This window comes from Bubalus kerabau, chromosome 10, assembly GCF_029407905.1.
Source record: "Bubalus kerabau isolate K-KA32 ecotype Philippines breed swamp buffalo chromosome 10, PCC_UOA_SB_1v2, whole genome shotgun sequence".
In the NCBI taxonomy this organism is placed as follows: domain Eukaryota; kingdom Metazoa; phylum Chordata; class Mammalia; order Artiodactyla; family Bovidae; genus Bubalus; species Bubalus kerabau.
Genome location: NC_073633.1, coordinates 47,572,397 through 47,596,355, shown reverse-complemented (window position 1 = coordinate 47,596,355; position 23,959 = coordinate 47,572,397). Strand labels below are relative to the sequence as shown.

Here is a 23,959-nt window from a genome sequence, read left to right as displayed (position 1 = left end):
ACATTATGTATCATAATTTGTCAAGATTAGAGTGTTACTTCTTTAAAGTATATGTTTAATCAGTTACTGTCGGAGTAAAAACATACTATCAATGAAATAACGGAATTAATTTGGTATAAATAGAAAGTTCTTAAACTTTCAGAAGAACATGTGACTATAAAGTAATGTGACTTAGTTTTTTTTTTTTTTTTAAAAAGGCACCATTATAAATCCAAATGCGTATTTTCCCCTTCAAAGTAATTTGCCTTGGGATTCCTTTCTGGAAATTACTTTCAGAGCACGTATCCTGTTCTCTGTGCACATATTAATGGTACTTGTCCATTAAGGGTGATTTTTTTTTTTTTTTTTAAGAAATTGTCCAGGTCTCCAAAATCTAAGCCTGATGAATGTTGAAATTCTTACTGGGACACACTTTAATATTTCATTTTTATGTGGAACCTTGAAATGCTTCAGAATCCTGAAGTTGCTTCTGAATTTTTGTAAAAGTATAATTGACTTTTTGAACTTGGGGGTTAAATGCTGCATAAATGTTGCTATTTATATCAAGTATCTTCACTAGTGGTTTTTAATACGTATGTTTCCTTGATTCTTATGAATTTTAGACTTTAATTTTTTGGCTTTTTTTTTTTTTTTTTAAAATCTAGGTCACTTTTGGAAACATCATCCCTTACTGCTTTTCTCACACATTTATTTTGTGTCCAGCTTCCTCAACCACAGAATTATTGACATTTTGAACCAGATAATTCTGTTTTGGGCACTGTCCTGTTCATTTCAGGGTGTTTAGCAGCATACCTGACTTCCACCCACTAGATGCCAGTAGCAGCCCCCAGTTTTAACAATCGAAAATGTCCTCAGGTATCTGCCAAATGTCTCTAGGGGACAGAACTGACCCTGGTTGGGAACTACTGCTATAAGGATGTGCACAATTGATTTGGTTTCATTGTTTTTGTAATTTGTGGCCTAATTTTTACAGAATCTTTATTTATATTTCAATATTCTTGTCATAATGAGGCTATTTCCTTATTTAAACTGAACTCTTTGTGTGTTCTCATAGTTAATGCTGCATTTGAAAACACTTTATTTCTGAATTTTTCTTTTCATCTTGTAAATGAGTAAACCACCATTTCCTACACCATCATTTTATCTTTTTTTTTTTTTTTTACATTATTTATACCTTTGTGGACAAGCTCAAAACTTTTTAAATAATTTTATTTATTTTTGGCTGCACTGGTTCTTTGGTGCTACATGTGGGCTTTCTCTAGTTGTGGCGAATGGGGGCTACTCTCTAGTTGCAGTGCGTGGGCTTCTCATTGCAGTGGCTTCTCTTGTTGCAGAGCACAGGCTCTAGGGTGAGCGGGCTTCAGCAGCTGTGGCTACCAGGCTCTAGAGCACAGGCTCAGTAGTTGTGGTGCATGGTTCCCCTGCAGCATGTGGGATCTTCCAGGGGCAAGGATCGAACCCACGTCTCCTGCATTAGCAGGCGGATTCTTAACCACTGGACCACCAGAGAAGTTCCTAAAACTTGGTTTTGACATCGTTTCATCCTTTCTTGCGGAGAAGGCAGTGGCACCCCACTCCAGTACTCTTGCCTGGCAAATCCCATGGACAGAAGAGCCTGGTAGGCTGCAGTCCATGGGGTCGCTAGGAGTTGGACACAACTGAGCGACTTCACTTTCACTGTTCACTTTCCTGCATTGGAGAAGGAAATGGCAACCCACTCCAGTGTTCTTGCCTGGAGAATCCCAGGGACAGGGGAGCCTGCTGGGCTGCCATCTATGGGGTCGCACAGAGTCAGACACGACTGAAGTGACTTAGCAGCATCCTTTCTTGATACTTATTCCTATTAATGAATGCCTGCAATAGGCCACGTATTGAGCTAGTGCCAGGGACACAAAGATTGAAAAGACAAGAGTCTGCTTTATTTAGAGTTTAGTAATGGACAGTTGTATATGTGACCCTGCTCTGTTGCTTTGAGGGGACCATGGTGGGGCATCAATCCCAGATTTTCACTGGGGAGAAGGGCAGGAAAGATTTCTTGAACATGATGTTTGAGTGTCTTATGTGCTTACTAAGCATCATTCAGTACTGCTTATTTCTTATACTTAAGTAGACCCACTCCTAAGCATTTCTGGCCACATTTTTTAGTATGACTGTTCTGGTCAACTTTACTTTTTCCTTCTATTGGAGATACTTTAATAATAATATTTTTTCTCTACAAAGAGCATGCAGAAATTTGTCTCATTACTTTATAGTCACATCTTGTACCTTCATCTTTAAGCCACGAGCAAGGAATTTGATTTTTAAAAACAGGGGTTCTTTTTTTAAAAGTTGAGTACTTATGGGCATTTTTCTCTCCAAAGGGCTCTTTTCCAAGAAGTGGATTTTCATTCAAAGTTTTTTATCCTTCCAATAAGGTAGTAGAAGATAGGTAAGTGTGCCTTCAGAAACAGCTGTCTCTTGGCATAATACTGCTAAAAATCAGATGTTCTGAAGGTGTGCTGAGTTTTTTAAAAATGACTACAGTAGCTCATTGGCAGTGTTCTAGGCTGAACTTATTGTGTTCATTTTGTGTGACACAGAATTGTATGTACTTGATGGCACATTTGTATGAGATACACCAAGAACTGTTTTCTGTGGGAAATCTCAGATTGGCTGTGGGGCTGGGCTAGTTCTTTTACAGGCTGACTCATGATGAGGTTATTATTCCGAAACGGCAGGCTTGCCTTCCACATGTGATAGTCCCTCAGTCATGTCTGACTCTTTGAGACCCCATGGACTATAGAGTCCATGGAATCCTCCAGGCCAGAATACTGGAGGGTGTGGTCTTTCCCTTCTCCAGGGGATCTTCCAAACCCAGGGATCAATCCCAGGTCTTCCATATTGCAGGCGGATTCTTTACCAGCTGAGCCACTCAAAACCCTGGTAATCGGCCTTAAATTGGCAGGAAAGAATTGGTGTGGGGAGGTCCTGAGGAAAAAAGAATAATTACCTGGTGGGTAGTAGTTTTCAGAGGGTGTCCTATAGACCACACGCATGAGAATCCTCTGAGGTCCATGTTACAAGTGTTAAATTACAAGATCCCATCCCAACCTTATTAAATGTCTCTCCAGTTGTAGCACCCAGAAATGTGCATTTTTAACAGTTCCCCTTAGATGCAGGCATCCTAACATGTGACTTCTCCATTAATCGTATTTTCTTTCCCACCAGTTAAGAACAGTAACCAAATACCCGCAGGTTCTCGTTAGAGAATATAATCTTGACACTCAACCTTTTTTTACTTTTTGTAATTAACACATTTATTTAAATAAAAGCACAAATACATGATAAAAATTTCAAACAATGCTTAAAAGTATAAAATAGAGAAATAAAACATACCTCTACTTCCTAACCCTGAAATCATGATTAATAGTTTCTTATATATAGTTCTTGAAAAAAATTTTTTGCATTATTTTTGCTGCTCAGTATTCACGGAGGAAAAAGTCTGTTCACTTTGGGACATACCAAATTTTATTATTGGATTCACTCATTTGACATGTATTTGATTCTTACTGTATTCCAGGCACAGCTTAGTTTTTGGACTATAACCAGGCAGATACTTATAAAAGTCACTGATATTCTAGCCTCTGTTCCATAAACTGAACGTAATACTTGACTTTAGTTAACAATGAATCCTTAAAGAAATTTTTTAAATTTGGAATGCTTTTAGGTAAGGCAAACACTCTTACCCTCAACCACTCCCTGTTGTTGACAGCGATTTTGTGACCCCAGGATTAAGCTACTTCTGAAGCATATTTTGTCCATCTTTCAAAACAATCTTTGGCTGCACCATGCCAGCTTTCAGGATCTTAGTTCCCAAACCAGAGATCAAACCCATGACCTCGTCAGTGAACGTGCAGAGTCCTTACCACTGGACCACCAGGGAATTCCGTTTTGTCCACCTTTAGATTGACTTTTACTGAACTGAGTTTTGTTGTAAATTAACAGACATATGAAACTTATTCTGCTATGAAAACCAATAGTGAGCACTTTCAACAGGTCTCGGAACAAAAGAAATCTGTGCCTGTCCCAAGCAACTGTTCATTTTCATCTTGAGAAAACTATAAATCTGATAGACTCCCTTTGCTTTAGCTGCCAGGAGCACAGCCAAATGTGCAGTCCACCTCTACAGCAGCAGGAATTACTAGCATAAATGTTGGCTGTGGCTCTGGCCTCATCTTCTTTGATTTGTATTTTTCTCTTACCTGAATTTCCTTCTTTCCTTAACTTTTATCCTTTTATTATATCTATCTTAGCAAACCATTTAATATTCTAGAGATAGAAAAACCACAATAGGATTTAACTGATTTATTAATTATGATGGCACAGGACACTTCAGTTAAATTTCTTATGTTTCCTGAATGACATGCAGAATTGTTTAGTGTTTTAAGTACTGTATACAGACTTCTATGAGAGTTCTTAACATGCTGTATGAGAAGTCACTTATGTGCCTGTCCCTCTTAAAGTTTTTAGCACAGGCCTTGACTTGCAGTTGATACTGACTATTGTTGACATAGTTGGTCCATTTATCATCTGTGGAGTCAGATACTAAAACCCTTGATCTAATTTCCAAACTATAATCAAGTAGTGATAATTTGAGGAATTTCTTTAGTGCTAGATCAAACAGGTTGATGTATGCTTTTTTCCTTTGTTTTGAGAGGAAAAATTTTTATGATACAGTGAAATAATTTTGTGAAATAACTAATTTAGTGAAATAACTTATATTTATAAATAACATTTAGTTTATCCTAAAAAGAATTTTTTTCTTAGAATATTTGTGAAATCATATTTTAGAGTTAACACAGAAATGTAGCCAAAGTGGACTGAGGTTAACCCTGTTTCAACATGTGCTTTCAAATATAGTTGTTTTATTTAAAAACATAATGTTAGTAATGTACAGGAGAAACACCCATTCTCACACAATAGTTGGTCAGAATAAAAATGGTAAAAAAAAAAAAAAAAAAAAAAACCTCTACAGAGGGCAATTGAACAAGATTTCTTAAGACCTCAACTGCATATACCATCTATTTTATTTCTAGGAATTTATCCTACAGGTATACTTGGGTTTATGCATAAAAGTAGGTACAGCTGTTTTTACTGTAGTTTTTATAACAGCAAAACAAATAGTTTAAATATATACCCATTTAAAAGTTATATTCTTGATTTGGGAAAATGGCATTGAAACATGTATAATATCATATATGAAAAGAGTTGCCAGTCCAGGTTCGTGGCACGATACTGGATGCTTGGGGCTGGTGCACTGGGACGACCCAGAGGGATGGCATGGGGAAGGAGGAGGGAGGAGGGTTCAGGATGGGGAACACGTGTATACCTGTGGCAGATTCATGTTGATATATGGCAAAACCAATACAATATTGTAAAGTTAAAAAAAAAAAGTTATATTCTGACTTTTCTAATTTACATTAATTTCAAGTCATAAAGGATTAGTTAAAATTATAAATATATCATGTATTTATTACTAATTGAAAAAAAGGCATAGAATAGTGTTCATGTATTCTACTACTTGTGTTTGTGTTTTTAAAGCATTTACACATGTTTATATGCGATTAGACAGTCCTTTATATATGATTAGACAGTCTTTGTAAGGATATAACTGTTGCTTCTAGAGAACAGAAATAGAGTGAGACAGACTTATTTTCCATTGTGTCTCCTTGGGAATTTGGAGCAATGTGCATGTATTGACTTATTTTTAAAATTAAAATTAGATATTAAGAAATGTATAACTTAGCTTTATAAGATGTTTAATTTTATGAATATTTTCTATTTTCAGCAAACTTCAAGGGTTTTGAGATTCTTAGACCATCTGAAGAAACAGAATTCATCAATCATCTGCTTATTTTATGTAATTTTGTTATTAAATTATAATAAAATTTTGGTAAACTTTAGAATGTCCTGTTTAAATTTCTATTTATAACATTTTTTTATAAATATGGTATACTTTACAAAGTTTCATAGGAAAAATACTTTCTGTATAATTGTAAGGAAAATATGAAAATGTGTAAAAATACATAATCTAAGTATATATTTGTATATAAAAATTTAAGTTTCATTATTTCTATACTAGTTATATGCTTGGATATGAATTTGAGCAAACTCCAGGAGATAGTGAAGGAGAGGGGAACCTGGCGTGGGAGCCACTTAACAATTCACATGCTAATTGTTCACCATAAGAGTCTTAATGGTGTATTTAATAATTTCAAATTGTTTACATTTCAAGTCATAGAATTTATTCTAATGATAGTGAAAACCATTGTTTCAGGATATCACTGTGATATTCATTACATTACCTTTTGGCACTGAAAATTTAAGAACATTGTCCCCACAGTTTTTACCTTTAAGAGGAGTAATACTCACTTCGAAGCAGCCCTGTTTTTCTATTTTGGGCATAACCACTCAACACCATCCCCTTATCTTTTAGTTTATGGCGGGAACTACAATGAGAGCCCAGAAATGAATGAGTGATACGACATTGTTAAAGGTACAAAGAGTGTTTCAAACGTAGGAATAATCTTAATATTATAGACAACTTGAAATGGAAGACCCTTCTTTCAAAGAAACTTAGCTTTTGGGGGAAGAGATACAAATAAAAAAACTAAAATGACATTGAAGGAAATTCCTCAAGAAATTTAATCTGAATATTGTGATAAGTGAATTGTGGTTAAGGATGAAGTGGCAATTTGAGATATGGTTTGAGGATATAAATTTTCAAAATATTAGAAAAGACCTGATGTTAAAACAGTAAGATTGAGCTTTAATCTCAAGAATAGCCTGGAAATTTTGATTAAAAGGGAAATCAAGGCATAATTCCAAAAGCTACTAGGTTACTTGGGAAAATTTACCATCTAGGCCTTGAAAGTGGTACTGAAACAGACACTGCCAGATTGTTGGTCTAGTTTCAAGAACCATAGAGCTAAACATGAAAGATTTCTTTAGGAACATATTTAATGCCTAGAAATACAGGGTGCATTTAGGGGTTAGCAAGGTGAAGAAAGATGAAGCAGAGCAATTAACTATGAGCAGGTAAATTACCAGAATTATAATTATTAGAATAAGACAAATTAGAACCAGTTAGTGGTGGACATTGACTGGAAATTAAAAGGAAGCATAGATCTGAAAAATGGGGTAGCAGATGAACAGTACTGCAGGAGCACCCAGAGCTAATACTGTGAGGACCAACAGAGAGGTGGTGCGCTCGCCTGCTCGGTGTTTAATCAGCATGGCTGACCTCACCTCAGAAATCTGAGTCTAAAGCACCATCATGTGACATTATGCCTTAAGAGGCCAGGTAGATCACACAAGAGGGGAGTGGGCTGAGATTTCTGTGCTATGGAAAAAGCCAACACTTGGTCTCAGTGTGGGGAAAGCACAGGAACTGGATCTGATGAGGTAGGAGGAAAACCTGGATAGTGTCTTGTCACTGAGGTAATGCCAACATTATGTTAAATGTTGCTGAGGCTGTCAACAAAATGAGGACAGAAAAATGATCACTGAATTTAACTACCAATTAATAACTACCTCAGTCAATAAATATTCTTCTATAATATCAATTTGAATGGCTGCTTAGAATCCCATTGTATGGCTCTACCCAAATCTGCTCAACCAACTGTTGAATTCTTAGATTCTTCCCAAACCTTTAGAATCATAATAGTGCCTTGAGCATGCTCTCAGAATTGGAATTTCTGCATTAAAAAAAGTATGCACATTCTAAAGGATTTTGACATAGGTACCAAACTACTTTCTAGAAAAATTTTAATATAAATTCTACCACCGCAAGGAAATAATTGTTTTTTTTAAAGAAAGCCTTTTCCATTTTTATAGGTGATATGTGGTATCTTATATTTGCATTTTTATTAACAAAGTCATGTTTGCTGATGATTGGTTATTTATGAATAACCTGCGCATAACTCTCACACCAAATGAGAGTTGTAAATAGGATAAATTGGTGAAATATCTAGACGACTGAAATGTTGGTTTAGCGAAGTGAATAAAGCAGAAAAACTTACGATAGAATCACAGTTTATGACTGCTGGGTGGTGCATTAGCTGTGTGACTTTGGTGAGGTAACTTTTCAGGTCTCATCTTCTCTGTGAATTGAGGATCAGGTCTACCTTAACGTACATAATGCTGGAAATTACAATTATTAAGATGCTTATTCTGCACAGGTAACTGCACCATGGCACAGGAATCTAAACAACGTAGGATGTTGGTCTGAAGAAACTAAGGCTATTTCTGTCATTTCTATCATCCCTGTTCCTGCCCCTCCTCCTGGGTGTTGGTGGTGTCACTATGGCAACGAGCACGCGCCGCCCAGGCTCAATTCTGAAGCCGTTACGGACCTCCGCCGCCTCACTCTCCGGAGACTAGCGATTTCACCTCGCGTCCCACCCACTAGGTCTCAGATCCATCTCCCTTGGCCTCCGCGCAAGGAGCCGAAGGACAGCATGGCCAAAGCGGCAGCTTCTTCGCCGCTAGAAGACTTGGATCTTAGTGGAGAGGAGGTCCAGCGGCTCACCTCCGCCTTCCAGGACCCGGAGTTCCGGCGAATGTTCTCCGAGTACGCCGAGGAGCTCACGGACCCTGAGAACCGGCGGCGCTACGAGGAGGAGATCACGGCGCTGGAGCGTGAGCGCGGAGTGGAGGTGCGGTTCGTGCACCCGGAGCCGGGCCACGTATTGCGCACCAGCCTGGACGGGACCCGGCGCTGCTTCGTGAACGTGTGCAGCAACGCGCTGGTGGGCGCGCCCAGCAGCCAGCCCGGCTCTGGGAGCGCGGTGTCCGGCAGACAGTGGTCCCTGCCCTACAGCCTGGCCCCCGGCCGCGAGTACGCGTCGGGGCGCGGCACCCGCTACACTGTCTACGACGTGGTCTTCCACCCAGACGCGATCGCGCTGGCCCGGCGCCACGAGCGCTTCCGCCAGATGCTGGACGCCACGGCCCTGGAGGCCGTGGAGAAGCAGTTCGGCGTGAAGTTGGACCGGAGGAACGCCAAGACCCTGAAGATCAAGTACAAAGGGACCCCGGATGCCGCCGTGCTGCGCACGCCCCTGCCCGGAGGCGCGCCGGCCCGGCCCGAGGGGGAGCCGGAGAGCCCTTTCCCCGATTTCCCCTACCCCTACCGATATCCGGCGGCCGGCGCGAGCGCTGCAGTCCCTCGGCCCCAGGCGCCCTCCCCTCCAGAGGCCGTCCGGCAGCCCGCCCCCACCGAGCCTCGCTACAGCGTGGTGCAGCGCCACCACGTGGACCTCCAGGATTACCGCTGCTCCCGGGACTCGGCGCCCGGCACCGTGCCGCAAGAGCTGGTGGTTACCATCGAGCTGCCGTTGCTGCGATCGGCCGAGCAGGCGGCGCTGGAGGTGACGGGGAAGTTGCTGTGCCTTGATTCAAGGAAGCCCGACTACCGGCTGCGACTCTCGCTCCCGTACCCGGTGGATGACAGCCGCGGCAAAGCACAGTTCAACAAGGCCCGGCGGCAGCTGGTGGTGACACTTCCCGTGGCGCCTACCGCTTCGCGCCCGGAGCCCGCCGCGTCCCCGGAAGAGGCAGCCGACCCGCCAGGAACTGACGGCGCAGCCTGCGCTTCCGCTTGCCGCGGGGAGGAGGGCCCGGCGGGGGTTTATGCTGGGGACGCAAGCTCAGGTCCCAGCCGAACCCGGGCTGCAGACGCCGGGATCACAACTCCGGACGCTGCCGGGAAGGAGCGCGTCGCAGAATCCGAGGAACGGGATTTCGGCGGGCAAGAGATATCAACCACGGGGGCCGGGGAGGAGCCGCCTTCAGGAGCCGGAAACTCACCTGGGGACCGTGGCGGAGGCGCTCTTAGTACTTCCTGTGGGGACCTCGACGCGGGCCTTTCTGTAGGGAGCGCGAGCGTGCGCCCGACCCTCGGCGTGGAGGCGCGCGAGACCCGGGAAGGCCCCGGCAGGGAGCCGGCTTATCGAGCGATGGGTGGTCCAGGGACCGACCGCGGCGAAGCTTTGTGCCCGCCTTTGCAGTGTAGTCAGGATGAAGAATCCCTGACACTGCTCGTTCAAGTGCCTTGGATCCTGCCTCAAAGTCTTCAAGGGGAAGTGAACCCCATCTGGTACAAATTGTCTTTCTCTACCCAAGACTTAGTTTATTATTCCTTCTTTTTGCAATTTACTCCAGAGAATAAATTGAGTACCAAAGAACCAGAGGTTAGCATTTCTTCCAACAATGCAGTGATAAACCTGGCCAAGTCTCCAGAATGCCATGGATACTGGAGAGAGTGGTATTATGGTTTAAACAACTATTGTTTGGAGGTAACAGTTCTTTCTAGAGTCTTAATGTTTGACATATTCTATTCCACGTATCACAGTCATCCTCATAGTTTATCCTGAACAAAGGATTTTCCATTATAATTTCTCTCCTGACGACTTGAAGTTGATAACCCTTGATTGAAAGACGTCAGTACACGTTAAACGCATAATTGGGGAAAAAAAAAACAAAACCGAAAATTTAACGCATCCTCTTTGGTGGATGGATTTCAAGTCTTCAAAGTTGCCCTCAATGCATGAATGGATTCTCAGGGATCCATAGACCTCTAAAATTGTATACACAAAGTTGAGGGTTTTCTTCTGGGGAGAAGGATTATAACTTTAGTCATATTCTCAAAGGGGTTTGTGACACAAATAGGGAAGAGACATTCTATCATAGCGTTATTTTCAGTTTTAAATAGCTTTTCCCAACCTTAGAAAGTAAATAATAGTTTACTTCCAGAGAGCAAAAGTAACTCGGCCTGTGCCAGTTTTTTTGTGGGAAAACCAACTCAGACCCAGGGCTGAATCTAAATACCTTGCGTTCTCTGCCATACGGTGCAGCCTAATTTTACTCCCTGATTTTAGTGGGATTGACCTCTAGTGGTCTTTACATTACACTGAAATTACTTCTTTTGGCATCAGTTTTAATCTCTTCCCTACTAGTATTTGGCATAATGGCTGGCATTTAACAAAGTGTAATATAATCCTTTGTTAGCTCTGACATCAGCTCCATCTCTTTTAGTCAAAAACTGAGGGTGAATCTTGGGTTTACGTAGGATATAATTTTGTAGTTACTACTAGGGTCTTGAAGGGTCTTGAGATTCAATTCAGTACTCCAGTACTATTGGCAAGTACGGGGGTTGGGGGGGGATGGAGAGAACCTACTTAAAATTTGAAGTTCTATAGAAATTTTACACTCATAACTCAACAATTAATTGGTATTTTGGGGTTTGTATCAATGTTACATGTAATTTTTTTTGCTCTTATAAGATCTTCACGGGTTAAATTCCCTAATTCAGAACACTAGTTGCACAGATTGTATATTAAAATTTAAGCTTTGGGCCTTGGGCTTTACTTACCCTGCCAGAAAGTTTTACTTCTTCCTGTGTTTTTCTAGAAATTTATTAGTAAGTTAAATTTTTATATTTATGAGGTGTATCTTGTATGAGAAGTGGTTAATTGAAACCCTCCAAAAATGGTAAAATAAATAGGCAGGGCTAGGTAGGATACTTTGTGAGAAAATAAAATTATGAAATTGACTATCTGTTTATGTCATCAGAAGGGGGAAATTTAGGAAAGGGCAGTCGTTTTCCTGTAATTGTTTTAGTAAATGAGAAAATAACTCCCAAGGTGGGAAGAAAGCTTTAATGGACAGCATTTGAGAGAATACTAAAGTATATTTTAATCTGATTTTCTAGTATCTGAATGTTATTTTAGTAAAGAAACTAGACCAAAATGGGATTAGGGCAACAGTGTTTTTTATATTTGAAGCCTGAAATAGATTTATAATTACTTCATTAATCACCACATTAGCTGAGGCTGATGGAACCATAATGTTCAACTTTTTTCCTTTAAATTTTACTAACCAGGCTGTAAGTATTAAAGTAAAAAAGTTTTTTAAAAAATCACAACAGTATTTTGTGAGTAGACATATATAATGATTACGTTATTATATGCATTATATGAAAATATTATAAAGAGACTGATTTGTGGCTGTCAAGGTCAGAATTTGTTCCTTTACATACAAGTACGAAATACATTTCTGTAAACCTTAAGTCTTCACTGGGAATTTTCCTAGAGCTTTAGGACCTCTGAATTTATTATCTTTTATAGTAAAATTAGTCATTAGACTGAGAAAGCAGGTTTATGCAAATCCTTTCTATTTTAATCATAACCATTTCCATTATAAATGTTACTCTTCCGAGGTAACTGAACTGTCTGGTGTAGTTTTTGCAGTTAATGTGTAAGTCTTTTGCAGAGACATGAACCTTAGAAATGCTTTGGGGGGGAGGGTTGTTTGTACCCTATAGTATTATTCTGTCGCCTAGATCTTCAGATAATACAAGGCAAATTATTTCAAATGTAAAGTTTTTCTTTCACGCAAGTTCACTTTTGTTTAGTACGTGTTCACAGGTTATGTTTAATAGAAGGGAATTCGAAACATTACTCTCTGATTCCCCTCCCCACCACGCCCCCAATTTGGACCAAATAATGCATTTGTGTGTATTTGTAATTAATTTGTTTATATTGTAGTACAGAGGAAAACTTTTTATTTGGGGCAATGGTGAACTGATTTGAAGAATTTAAAATATGGTTATTCCTTCAAAGACCTAACCATATACCTATATTCACTTGACATACTCGAATAGGAACAAATTGCTTTGTCTTTGGGATTCCCTGCAAAAGTGACTTTTGTATATCCTATAGTTTGGTAATCTACTGCCTTCCTTTTTTTAATTTTTAAAAAGTTTATTTTAGTTGATTTACAATGTTGTTTCCTCTTTTTTTTTTAGATTAGTTGATTTATAGTGTTTCCTCATTCTTATATAGTTACATGCTAGTGTTGCAATGGATTATCACAGTGCTTAAAAATAGAATATAATTCTCTTAAGTAAAATATTATACTTGGCTCTTACCTAACCAAGAACTAAAAGGCAAATTGGTCACACAAAATTTGAATGCATACTGTCTTATCTTTAGCTGACTCATTAGGAAGTGTTCTAAAATTGAATTACATTTTATAGTTTGGACTTCATTTAAAACTAGAAGTGATGTTATTCTTACAAAATACTGAGAGGGGGAAAAAAAGGAAGATATGATTTGTAAATAGGATTATCTGGAGGGAAAGCATACCTCAGATTTATACAGACGTAGAAAAGGACCTAAGACTTTATTTTAGGATCTCCTATATATGTGTGTACTCTTGCTATTCTTTTTGCTCTGTACAATACTGTTTTCTTAGGCCAAAACAGCATAGGAATAACATGAAATAAACATTTTAAAAGTGAAGACCTGAACTATGTGAGAATTGTTATGAGCTGATTTTAGATACAGTTCTGTCAAGTATGACCAATAAAGTAGAATATTTTTTCTCTTTTTATTTTAGGAAAGGTTATTTGTCAATGAAGACAATGTTAATGAGTTTCTTGAAGAGGTCCTGAGCCCTCCATTCAAACAGACATTACCCCTGACTCCACCATTAATTGAAGTTCTTCAGGTTACTGATAGTAAGATTGAAATACATGCAAAGGTAAGGATTTGGGCAGGCTTTATAGAGTAGTGATTTGGGGCAAGGTTGAAGCCTGACAAATCACTTAATTCTTGATTTTTTATATCATAACTATAAATGCACATAATGGCTGGGAAGAGTGATGTTAAGAAGAACACAGACCTTTTTTTGATGTGTATTTTACTATTAAACATCTGTGATTCATTTTCACTTATGTTATCTCATTTAATCCCAAAATAACTGTTCAGTGAGGAATAGAGAGAAACTAACATTTGGGAAATGTGAGTATTAGTCCAGGGACTAACAACTCTTTTTGACTCTCAAACCACAGGACCTATATATATTACATATGGTTTGTTCATTCTTTCTAGTTTAAGTTTGGTTATCTCTATAGTCTTTAATATTAGACTTAAATAATTTAGTAACTAGCACAGTTGACTTATATGTGAACTGGGTGAGAAAGAGGTTCTGAAGAATCACAGAAATACAGAAAAATTCAAGAATACCCTTTTTAAATTTTTTGGCTGCTTCTGGAGGCCTGAAGGATCTTAGTTTCCTGATTAGGGATTGACCCCAGGTCCTTGGAAGTGAGAGGGTGGAGTCCTAACCAGTGAACCAAGAATGCCCTTATAAGAATGACTGTTATTGGGCTTTATGCTGCTGCTGCTGCTAAGTCACTTCAGTCGTGTCCGATTCTGTGTGACCCCATAGACGGCAGCCCACCAGGCTCCCCCGTCCCTGGGATTCTCCAGGCAAGAACACTGGAGTGAGTTGCCATTTCCTTCTCCAATGCATGAAAGTGAAAAGTGAAAGTGAAGTCGCTCAGTCATGTCTGACTCTTAGTGATCCCATGGACTGCAGCCTACCAGGCTTCTCCGTCCATGGGATTTTCCAGGCAAGAGTATTGGAGTGAGGTGCTATTGCCTTCTCCGACTGAGCTTTATAGGCCATGTTAAAAGATTTGTAGGCCAGGATTGTTTTATCCTGAAGGAGATGAAGAGTCAGTGAAAGGATTTAATTAGAGAATCAATGCCAGGTTTGGATTGTTAAAAAATGACTGTCAGCATTTGGAGATTGACTTTGAGGGGGAAGCCAGAAAGCAGATTTGCAAGTCTACCAGGTTATTCCTTCACAACTTAAAGAAAAGTTTCCAGAGGGTACAATTTACTTTTCTGTTTCAATGAATTCTTAATTTGCTGTTTCTCTTAACATAGTTGCAAGAATGCAGTAACTCTGAGCAGCTTCATGAAAAAGAAGCAAGAGTCCATGAAGGAAGTCCTTTAACAGAAAAAGAAAATACAGAACATGCTACCACTTCAACAACTGATTCTGCTTCATCTGTAGCAGTCACAGTCCTAGAAGCAGACCGTTGTGGTTCAGCCACATGCTTGCAACAAGGGGCTCTTGATGTTTCTCAGAAGCTGTTTGCAGAGTCTCAGCAACCTAAGTCAGAAAAGGAACGTGAATTTATAAAAGACAAAAGTGCTGTTTATGCAAATGAAAGAAAAGATAACTTAAAAGAACCAGTAATAACTGAAGAGAAAGAACCGGATGGAAACCACCCATCTTTGTTACTGAACAAAACTGCAGTTCACAATACACCTGGTTTTGACCACATAAAGGAAACCAATATGCAGGATGGTAGTGTGCAGATCATTAAAGATCATGTGACTCACTGCTCATTCAGTTTTCAGAATAATTTGCTTTATGACTTGGATTAATTCTGTATCATTTTTTAGAGGCTGAGTAAAAACTTTTGGGCATGAAACAGATTGTTTATTATCTTAAAACCAAAAGTATTCAAAAAAGTATAAAATGAAAATTTGTATTTTTATTCTTACGGGGAAACTGAAGCTAGTATTTTGTGTGTGTGTGTACACAGAGAGTTTATGTCAATACAAAGCTTCCTGAATTATGGAAATAAGTTTTGTGATTCCTCTGTTGTATATTTTTTCTAATGGAGAGTAAAATGTTTAGTGTCAAAACAACCTGTTTATAGTCTTTTGGCTTTTGTTTGCCATTACTTTAATAAAGTTTCCAAAATACTGTGTCATAAAAAGTAATTCTCAAGAATGTAATGAACTAAAAGTACACACAATAGTGTGTGTGTGTTGGGGGAAGGAGAATCTCAAAACTATGTGTTTATAAGTCTCACTGCTGCTAAGTCACTTCAGTCGTGTCCGACTCTGTGTGATCCCAGACGGCAGCCACCAGGCTCCCCCGTCCCTGGGATTCTCCAGGCAAGAACTCTGGAGTAGGTTGCCATTTCTTTCTCCAATGCATGAAAGTGAAAAGTGAAAGGGAAGTCGCTCAGTCGTGTCCGACTCTTAGCGACCCCATGGACTGCAGCCTACCAGGCTCCTCCACCCATGGGATTTTCCAGGCAAGAGTACTGGAGTGGGGTGCCATTGCTTTCTCCAATAAGTCTCACTAAATAGGATTTATTCAGTATTTATGCTTGTCATAGAGATTCTGAAAGAACTTTATTAACCAATATTAAATGATCCAAACAATACAAATACACTGAAATTTAGTGTATTTGCTTCAACTCTGTATCTTACTCTTCTCATATGTAAGTCACCATATATATGTGTGGGTGTATACATATATATAAATAAAGGTTATTAATGACTGAAAACTCAAAATTTAAAATAATTTTTTGGAAATTAGTAAAACATTCCTTGGTTTTATAAAATTAGTTTACAAGTTTTAGAACAAGACAATTTAAGAAAATCTGAGAATTTACCCCAATAGGAAAATTGTCTTCCTTATAGAAATACATGAAGACAACAACAAAAGCTGCTGCTACTGCTGCTGCTGCTAAGTTGCTTCAGTCATGTCCAACTCTGTGCGACCCCATAGACGGCAGCCCACCAGGCTCCCCAGTCCCTGGGATTCTCCAGGCAAGAACACTGGAGTGGGTTGCCATTTCCTTCTCCAAAGCATGAAAGTGAAAAGTGAAACTGAAGTCGCTCAGTCATGTCCAACTCCTACCGACTCCATGGACTGCAGCCTACCAGGCCCCTCTGTCCATAGGATTTTCCAGGCAAGAGTACTGGAGTGGGGTGCCATTGCCTTCTCCAACAACAAAAGCTAGTGTTTTCTAATCAGTTTCTTTTATAATACCTAAAAGAGGGCAGCAGATGTTTCTAATAGTTGCTAAATTATGAGTTTTGTGGAATATTTTACATAAGGCCAGGAGAAAATCCCAATAGTTTCTTTTTTCTCTCATAAAGTTTTAGGACAACACGAAAGACAATATAGAAAGGAAAATATTTGTTGATCTAATTGCTGACCCCAAGACCATGAGCTGATGATGTATTTCTGTTCCAAAGTCAGCTACTAACTCAAACCTCGGGCCTTACCGTCATCCAGGAAACTACCTAATTTCTTCAGTCTTTTTGAACTAGGGAGGTCAGGTCAGAGCACCAAAAGCTGGAACAACGCCTGGCAGTTCATCCTGATACACACTTTATCTCCAATAAAACCTGGACCCAACTGGGCTCCAGGCAGTATAAAGGAACTCATAAAACAGAACTATTTGCACCATTATGCTATGCTAAGTCACTTCAGTAGTGTCCGACTGTGTGACCCCATAGATGGCAGCCCACCAGGCTCCCCTGTCCCTGGGATTCTCCAGGCAAGAACACTGGAGTGGGTTGCCATTTCCTTCTCCAATGCATGAAAGTGAAAAGAGAAAGTGAAGTCGCTCAGTCCTGTCTGACTCCTAGCGACCCCATAGACTGCAGCCCACCAGGCTCCTCCGTCCATGGGATTTTCCAGGCAAGTGTACTGGAGTGGGGCGCCATTGCCTTCTCCGTGCGCCATTATAGATGACCATATATATTTTTCAACCATGATGGGAATTATTTGATTCAGTAATAATTTTGTGACTGTCCATTAGGTACACAGTCTTTAGGTTGAAATGACTATTTGCAGTATCAACACAGAAATTAGTCTATGAGTATACTTTTGGTTGAATGCAATTATATATGTTAAGGGAAACTTACGTTAAATATGGAATAAATTTTAAGCCTGTTTCTTATTATTTACTTTGTTGTTTTAAAAAGTGCGATTTCTGGTAAAATAAAGCTGGCTCTAGAACATGTTTCACTTTGGCAGGACTGAACTTTGTTTCATTTCTGGCTGTATTTCACTTACACAGCAGCTTTTTATTGCTCATTATCTCTGCGTGGCTAATTTGAAAGCCAGTTTCCTCCAAAGGGAATGCACTGTTAAGAGCTGGGTTTTCTGTATTTCAAACTTACTTATACACTGTACAAATAAGATGTAATGCTAATTTTAAACCTTCAAGAGTATCTTTAGTGGACTTTGATGTAAAATTATTCTGAAAAATGATTAGGAACCTTTTTATGCAAAAACAAGTATTTTATTTTGGCAGCACTAAAAGAAAAAAAAAAATCACTGTATTTCTACATTGAGGTGAAAAGTGTTTAAACTTTCTTATCAGTCAAATACATTCCAAAAGAAAGTGTGTTCTATGCAGGTTCCAGAGCACAGGCAATTCTTAACACAATAATACAGGAATCTTTAATACTGAAAATGACTCTGTTCTGACAGGGTGTTTAACAAACATAATTTTCGAATTATAAAACCACTGAAGCAACCTCTTCCTAGTTACTGTGTCAAGAGTGAAGCTGGGCTTGTTACATTAATACTCTTATTAGTTTCACTGTAATACTTTTTACTGATATGACAATTTTAAATAAATTTTGCTGTACTTAAAATAAGTCTTGAAAGTGGAAAAGTGTACAAAGTTCCAGATAAAAAGATTAATAGATGCAATTTAAATAGTTTCCCTTCTTCTATCAACAATGATTACCTCTAGCAGATACACACTGAACTTTAAAACGCAATTCTCAAAATGAAAACTTGCGTTTTAAATCTTAATCAGACATTAAAGGAAAAGATGACTATATTTGGACAACTTTTACAAGAATTTTGTTGTTGTATTAAAGCAGAAACCAGTTCCTAAACCTTTTTATTCAATTGTATATCCTATTTGGACAAATATCAAAAATAGAAGACTGTCACTACTTTTGCTTTTGTAATTGTGATTTTTTTTTTTTTTTTTTTTACTGCAGCCTTCTATAACTTTTACAGAGTTCATGGTCCCTAATATCGCCCCACCCTCCATTTTTCCTAGGTGGGGAAAGGGCTGTCATAAACTTCTCACTAATAGTTAGAGTTTCTGGAAACAGGTACTGTTTGTTATTATTTAAGAGTGACTCAAGTTGGGCACTCTGGGTGGCTGGTCTACAAATTTTTTGGTGATGCATACCACAGTCTCCAGCATGAAAAATCCTAGGAACTTGAGGAACCAGCACTTTCCAGAATTTTGGAAGACAAGATACAGTCAAATATTGAAGGGTCCAGTCCCAGTTATAATCATCGTAAGTACAGAAAGTGTCTGTGCACTCAATCAGCTTCTGATAGGCTTCCCGGGTCAGGGCCAGACCCATATTGTGCTCTGTGGATTTCCACGTTTTCACATCTACCTTGTCAGCCACGTCATAGAAATTTCGAATGGCAGTATAGGTCCCCAGGGAGAGAACATCACACTCGGGGCACTCTAGCTGCTTTAATTTCCACATCTTTTTGAAGACATGGTAAAAGTCTGGGGCTAAGTAGTGATCCTCCTCTAGGAAAAGTATGAGGCCAGCATAGTCTCGAAGGACTTTGACCCTCTCCCATACAAAATGCAGCTTCCACCACCAGTGGTGTTTGGTTTGGGAGAACTTGGCCTCTCTATAATGGCCGAAGGAGTCGGGATATTCAGCATTAATGCATCCCATTCGCAAAGCTGCATTCTTCTCCATGTCTCTGGGGCAATCTCTCGGGTCTGTGCCCGGGAACTCGTTAGGGTACAACTGAATGCTGAAAGGAAAGAACACCTGCAGAACTGGACAGAAATCCACCCCAGCAATCAGCTGATTGATTTCGGTCGACCAGAAGTCATGGCTAAAGATGACGAGGACGTCGTCGATTCCCTGGGCTTTTCGAAGTGAGTCCAGCAGCAGTTTGAGGTATTCGGGCCGGTTGTGCACCTGGACCACCAGCGCCAGCTCTCGGGGGGTCCAGGAGCCGGCCTTATCTACATTCCTCAGCGTCTGGTCAAAGTTCAGCTGGTACACTAGGGACCGGTACCGCAGCGTCAGATTGTCCACCTCGGGCTGCGGGGCCGCGGCGACCAGTGGAGCCGCCGACTCGTTGGAGCCCCGACGGATGCCCACCGACACGGCGGGATGGTCCCCGGCCCGGGCGCCCGCACCCCGCACGGGATCGGCGTCCAGCAGCGGCGGGGCGAGGGCCTCGTTCTTCCTTTGTCGCCCATTGCTGCTCCAGAGGACGAAGCCGCAGGCGGCCACCACGAGCATCAAGATCAGCACCTTCCGCTTATAGATGCGGAACCTCATGGTCTCCGGGGCCGGGAGCGCGAGCAGGCGGGCGGGCGGGGAAAGGAGCTAGCGGCTCCGGCGGGGAAGGGGCGGGCGGGCGGCGACCGTGGCGGTGGCCTGCAGCAGTCGGAACTGGCCCCCGCAGCTGCCCTCGCTAACTCATCCCGGGCCCCGGGGGTCCGGGGACCCGCAGGTTTTCAGCTCCTCCGCGCCGCCCGGGCTCCACACATCTTCACCTGGCAACTGCAGCTCGGGCAGCGGCCCCGCCGCTAGGAGCAGCGGCACGGCGTCGCTTCGGTCCTCTCCATTCAGCACCGGTCCGGGAAGAAGCCCGACGCGGCCCCGCTGTACCTCGACTCCGTTACCTGCGCCTCCAGCGGCCCAGCGTCCTCGGCCCTCTCATTTCTATGCGGCCCCGGACATCCGGGAACGAGAAACACAGCCTCGCTTGGCCTCACTCCGGCGGCGACTGTCCTGACAAGCAGAGACTCGCCCGCCGAGCGCCACGGCCTGGGGACCCACACCCCTCCGGCCCGCCCCTGGCTGTCGGTTGGCGCTTCCCGGACACGTCCGGAGACGCCTGGCCGTCGCTGCGCGCCACCTATTGGTTCGCAGCACTGCCGCTCAGGCTCAGTTCCTACTTCCGCCACGTCCCTCCCTTTCCGGTGAGGCGCGAGAGGAGCGAAGCAGGAACGTGGACGTCGGGTCTCTCGGTAAGCCGGGTTCTGGGTGGTGGCTGTTAACGGCGGAGCCTCCAGTGCTCAGGATTCGAGGCTGGGCCGGGCTGGGCCTGGTGAGCCCTGTTAGGAGAGGGAGGGTGAGGCCCACCGCCTTGGTTAGTGGATTTCCAGAATTTACTTTTCCCTTCCGGAAAGGGCACTCGCATGGCGGCTGCTGGGCCTGGCGGCACTCATTAAGGACACGTCAGCCTTTAGGGCTTTTACGGGTGACGGTGCTCTGAAGGCAAAAGTGAAACTAGGCAGATGCAGTCCTCGAAGGGACTGGGCGGGCCGTGGCAGTCCGTGGCGGTGGCTCTACACCGCGCTCCGAGCCAGGCATGCCCGGGAACTAGAACATGGAGGGAAAGGGTGCGCTGAGAGTCGAAAGTAAACTCTAGCCTCGGTCCTCTCTCTGCCGGAGAAAATCACACCACTACGCTTTAGTTGTTGGGCAACCACGATAAATTAAGCCCCAAAGGATCCCACTTTGTTGTACGCGGGACTGACCGTACTGGGCGTCCCTGTTCTGCTGCTCTTGCTGTTTTTCATTGAGTCTCATTCTGTAAATCTGTCACGCGAGTGTATGTTCCTCGGTTCTTTGTCTCGTCACAACGAAGATTTGGAGCGACGGACATTAAAGCCCTCGGCGCGTCACAGCTCTGGGTCTTGGACATACCGTGCTACAGCTCTTAGGCAAATCAGTGTTACAGCTCCATTTTATTTAGAAGATAGCAGGAGAATCCATCCTCAAAGCGTGAGGGCATGCCAACCCAAAGACTCGGAGAGGAGAGTGGAGGAGCGCGGAGGCGGGGGGTGGGGGGGGAGGGGGGCGGCGGTGTGGAGAGGGAGAGAAAGAGCGCACGCATGCGGAAGAGAAAAAGAGTCAGTGAGAAAACGCTTTGGCTCCTCTTTTTGTTTTTTCCTCCACCTGGGCCTGCCCTATGCAAATTGGGCTTAGCCAGGAGTGCTGTTTGTTCTGCCTGAAGTCTTCACTCTGGTTCTCGGACCTTGTTTTTTTTTTAGCCACGGCCATTTTGGACTCCTTTTCCCTATTCTACCTACCTAACAAATCTAAGCATTCCAAAAAGTTGTGCACTTACTCATACGGAAAATGAGTACTTGGTGGATTTATACGTTGCTGTTTCAAGTGTTCTAACGTTTGCTCCTGTGTTTTACAACAGTTTGCACCGCGAAGACACCTCTACTGCAAAGATGGTCAACGTACCTAAAACCCGCAGGACTTTCTGTAAGAAGTGTGGAAAACATCAGCCTCACAAAGTGACCCAGTATAAGAAGGGCAAAGATTCCCTGTATGCCCAGGGAAAGAGGCGCTATGATCGGAAGCAGAGTGGCTACGGTGGGCAAACCAAGCCAATTTTCCGGAAGAAGGCTAAAACCACCAAGAAGATCGTGCTGAGACTTGAATGCGTTGAGCCCAACTGTAGATCCAAGAGGATGCTGGCCATTAAGAGGTGCAAGCATTTTGAACTTGGAGGAGATAAGAAGAGAAAGGGCCAAGTGATCCAGTTCTAAGCTTTGGGATTCTTTTGTTCTTATGTTTTGAGAGGAAAATGTTGAAGTTACAGAAAAATTGCCTGAATGAGAATAAATACAGTGATATTCCTACTAAAATCTTTTGTATGTTTTACATTAGTTGCATGCCTAATATGGTTCTAAATTAAAATAGTGGTAAAGTATTTGTGGGTTAAAGTTCATCGTCTTAAATTATTTAAATTTCGTTCCACAAGAACTGCAATTTTGTATTTATATATAAAGAAGATAGTCCCACCTCAAGTTTTCTAACTAGGTTATGGAGCTAAATCATGAAGGGAAAAACTGATGGTTTACTTTTTCAGGTCAATTTCAAATATATATTTATGTTGGGTGAATTCATAATTATGATTGATGAGCTGCTGGGGAAGTTCTTAATCAGATTTTGAAAAAAAGTAAATAACAAGTGCTCAGCCATTAAAAAGAATGAAATAATCCCGTTTGCAATAACATGGGTGGACCTGGAGATTATCATACTATGTGAAGTAAGTCAGAGAAAGACATACCATGGCTAAAAATGATACAAATGAATTTAAAATTTTACAAAACAGACTCAGATTGAGAATAAATTTCTGTTGGGGGGAAGGGATAGACTAGGAATTGGGGATTGACATGTACACACTGATAAATTTAAAACAGACAACCAACAAGGACCTACTGTATAGCACAAGGAATTCTGTTCAATATTCTGTAATGACCTAAGAAAATAATTTGAAAAATCCATGTATAACTGAATCACTTTGCTGTACACCTGAAACTAACACAATATTATTTGTGTTATGCGCCAATGTGAAATTAACACAATATTATTTGTGCTATGCTCCAATATGATATTTTAAAAGTGAAGGGGATAAGCTAGACCTGTGTATAGTGGACTGAGTGAAACAGAGGATCCAAGTTGAAAAAATTAAAAGCTGACTTTGGGAATTCCTTAGTGGTCCAGTGGTTCGGGTGAAATTAACACAATATTATTTGTGCTATGCTCCAATATGAAATTTTAAAAGTGAAGGGGATAAGCTAGACCTGTGTATAGTGGACTGAGTGAAACAGAGGATCCAAGTTGAAAAAATTAAAAGCTGACTGGGAATTCCCTAGTGTTCCAGTGGTTCGGACTCGGTGCTTTCATTGCTAATAACATTGGTTTAATCCCTGGTTGGGGAATTAATATCCCACAATGGCTGCCAAAAAAAACCCCCTGACTTTTCTGCAAGTGTACACTCCAGCAGGGACTACTAGCCACATATAGCTACTTAAATTAATGCAATGCCTCACTTACTACATTTATTGTTCAATAGCCACATGTGGCTAATGACCACCCTATTGGACAAGAGACAACAAACAATTCCATCAGTTTTTTGGACAGTACCTTTTTAGACCTCAGTCCTGAATGTAAGGTAGGAGTTGATAATGGACTTCTAACTACAAAAAGTTCTGAAGCTTGTGAAAAAAGCATGAGTTCATGACAACATAAATTCTTGTTTGAACCCTTTTGCGCATACTCTGGGGGGTACTCAAATGTTATAAATTGACTATGGGGAGGGTTGAGGAGGTAAACAACTTTGAATAAAACGGAAAGTTAGAATGAAAGAAGTGAGTCTAGTAAACACATAAAGGCAAGAAAGAAAAAGGAGTTTGAATATTGAGTGAAAGAAATTGGGAAGGGGTATGGGTTATAAGAACAAATTCTGCTTTCTGTACATGAATTTT

The 23,959-nt window shown here is 41.3% G+C and overlaps 4 protein-coding genes across 6 annotated transcripts in view; 3 read left to right on the top strand and 1 right to left on the bottom strand.

The window, feature by feature from the left end:
- The window catches only part of POLE2 (DNA polymerase epsilon 2, accessory subunit), a 32,061-nt gene extending 26,075 nt beyond the window's left edge, over window positions 1–5,986 (top strand). For 2 of the 3 annotated variants that reach the window (XM_055537564.1, XM_055537562.1), the window contains one exon: window positions 5,828–5,986. In XM_055537564.1, coding sequence (XP_055393539.1) covers window positions 5,828–5,971 — 144 coding nt within the window. In that variant the 3' untranslated portion in view covers window positions 5,972–5,986. Of the gene's footprint in view, window positions 1–2,360; window positions 2,429–5,827 lie in introns of all 3 variants that reach the window. The other variant, XM_055537563.1, reaches the window with a different exon arrangement.
- A 2,456-nt stretch (window positions 5,987–8,442) lies between these two features.
- On the top strand, window positions 8,443–15,606 carry DNAAF2 (dynein axonemal assembly factor 2). Its single transcript, XM_055537561.1, has 3 exons — window positions 8,443–10,337; window positions 13,441–13,584; window positions 14,778–15,606. Exons 1-3 carry the CDS (start codon window positions 8,499–8,501, stop codon window positions 15,282–15,284), a joined length of 2,490 nt encoding a protein of 829 aa, XP_055393536.1. The 5' UTR covers window positions 8,443–8,498; the 3' UTR covers window positions 15,285–15,606.
- Window positions 15,607–17,401: 1,795 nt separating this feature from the next.
- On the bottom strand, window positions 17,402–20,486 carry MGAT2 (alpha-1,6-mannosyl-glycoprotein 2-beta-N-acetylglucosaminyltransferase). The gene has a single exon (XM_055537566.1). It carries the CDS (start codon window positions 19,998–20,000, stop codon window positions 18,660–18,662), a length of 1,341 nt encoding a protein of 446 aa, XP_055393541.1. The 5' UTR covers window positions 20,001–20,486; the 3' UTR covers window positions 17,402–18,659.
- A 68-nt stretch (window positions 20,487–20,554) lies between these two features.
- Window positions 20,555–22,333, top strand: RPL36AL (ribosomal protein L36a like). The gene is made up of 2 exons (XM_055537573.1): window positions 20,555–20,695; window positions 21,883–22,333. Exon 2 carries the CDS (start codon window positions 21,914–21,916, stop codon window positions 22,232–22,234), a length of 321 nt encoding a protein of 106 aa, XP_055393548.1. The 5' UTR covers window positions 20,555–20,695; window positions 21,883–21,913; the 3' UTR covers window positions 22,235–22,333.
- Window positions 22,334–23,959: the final 1,626 nt, after the last annotated feature.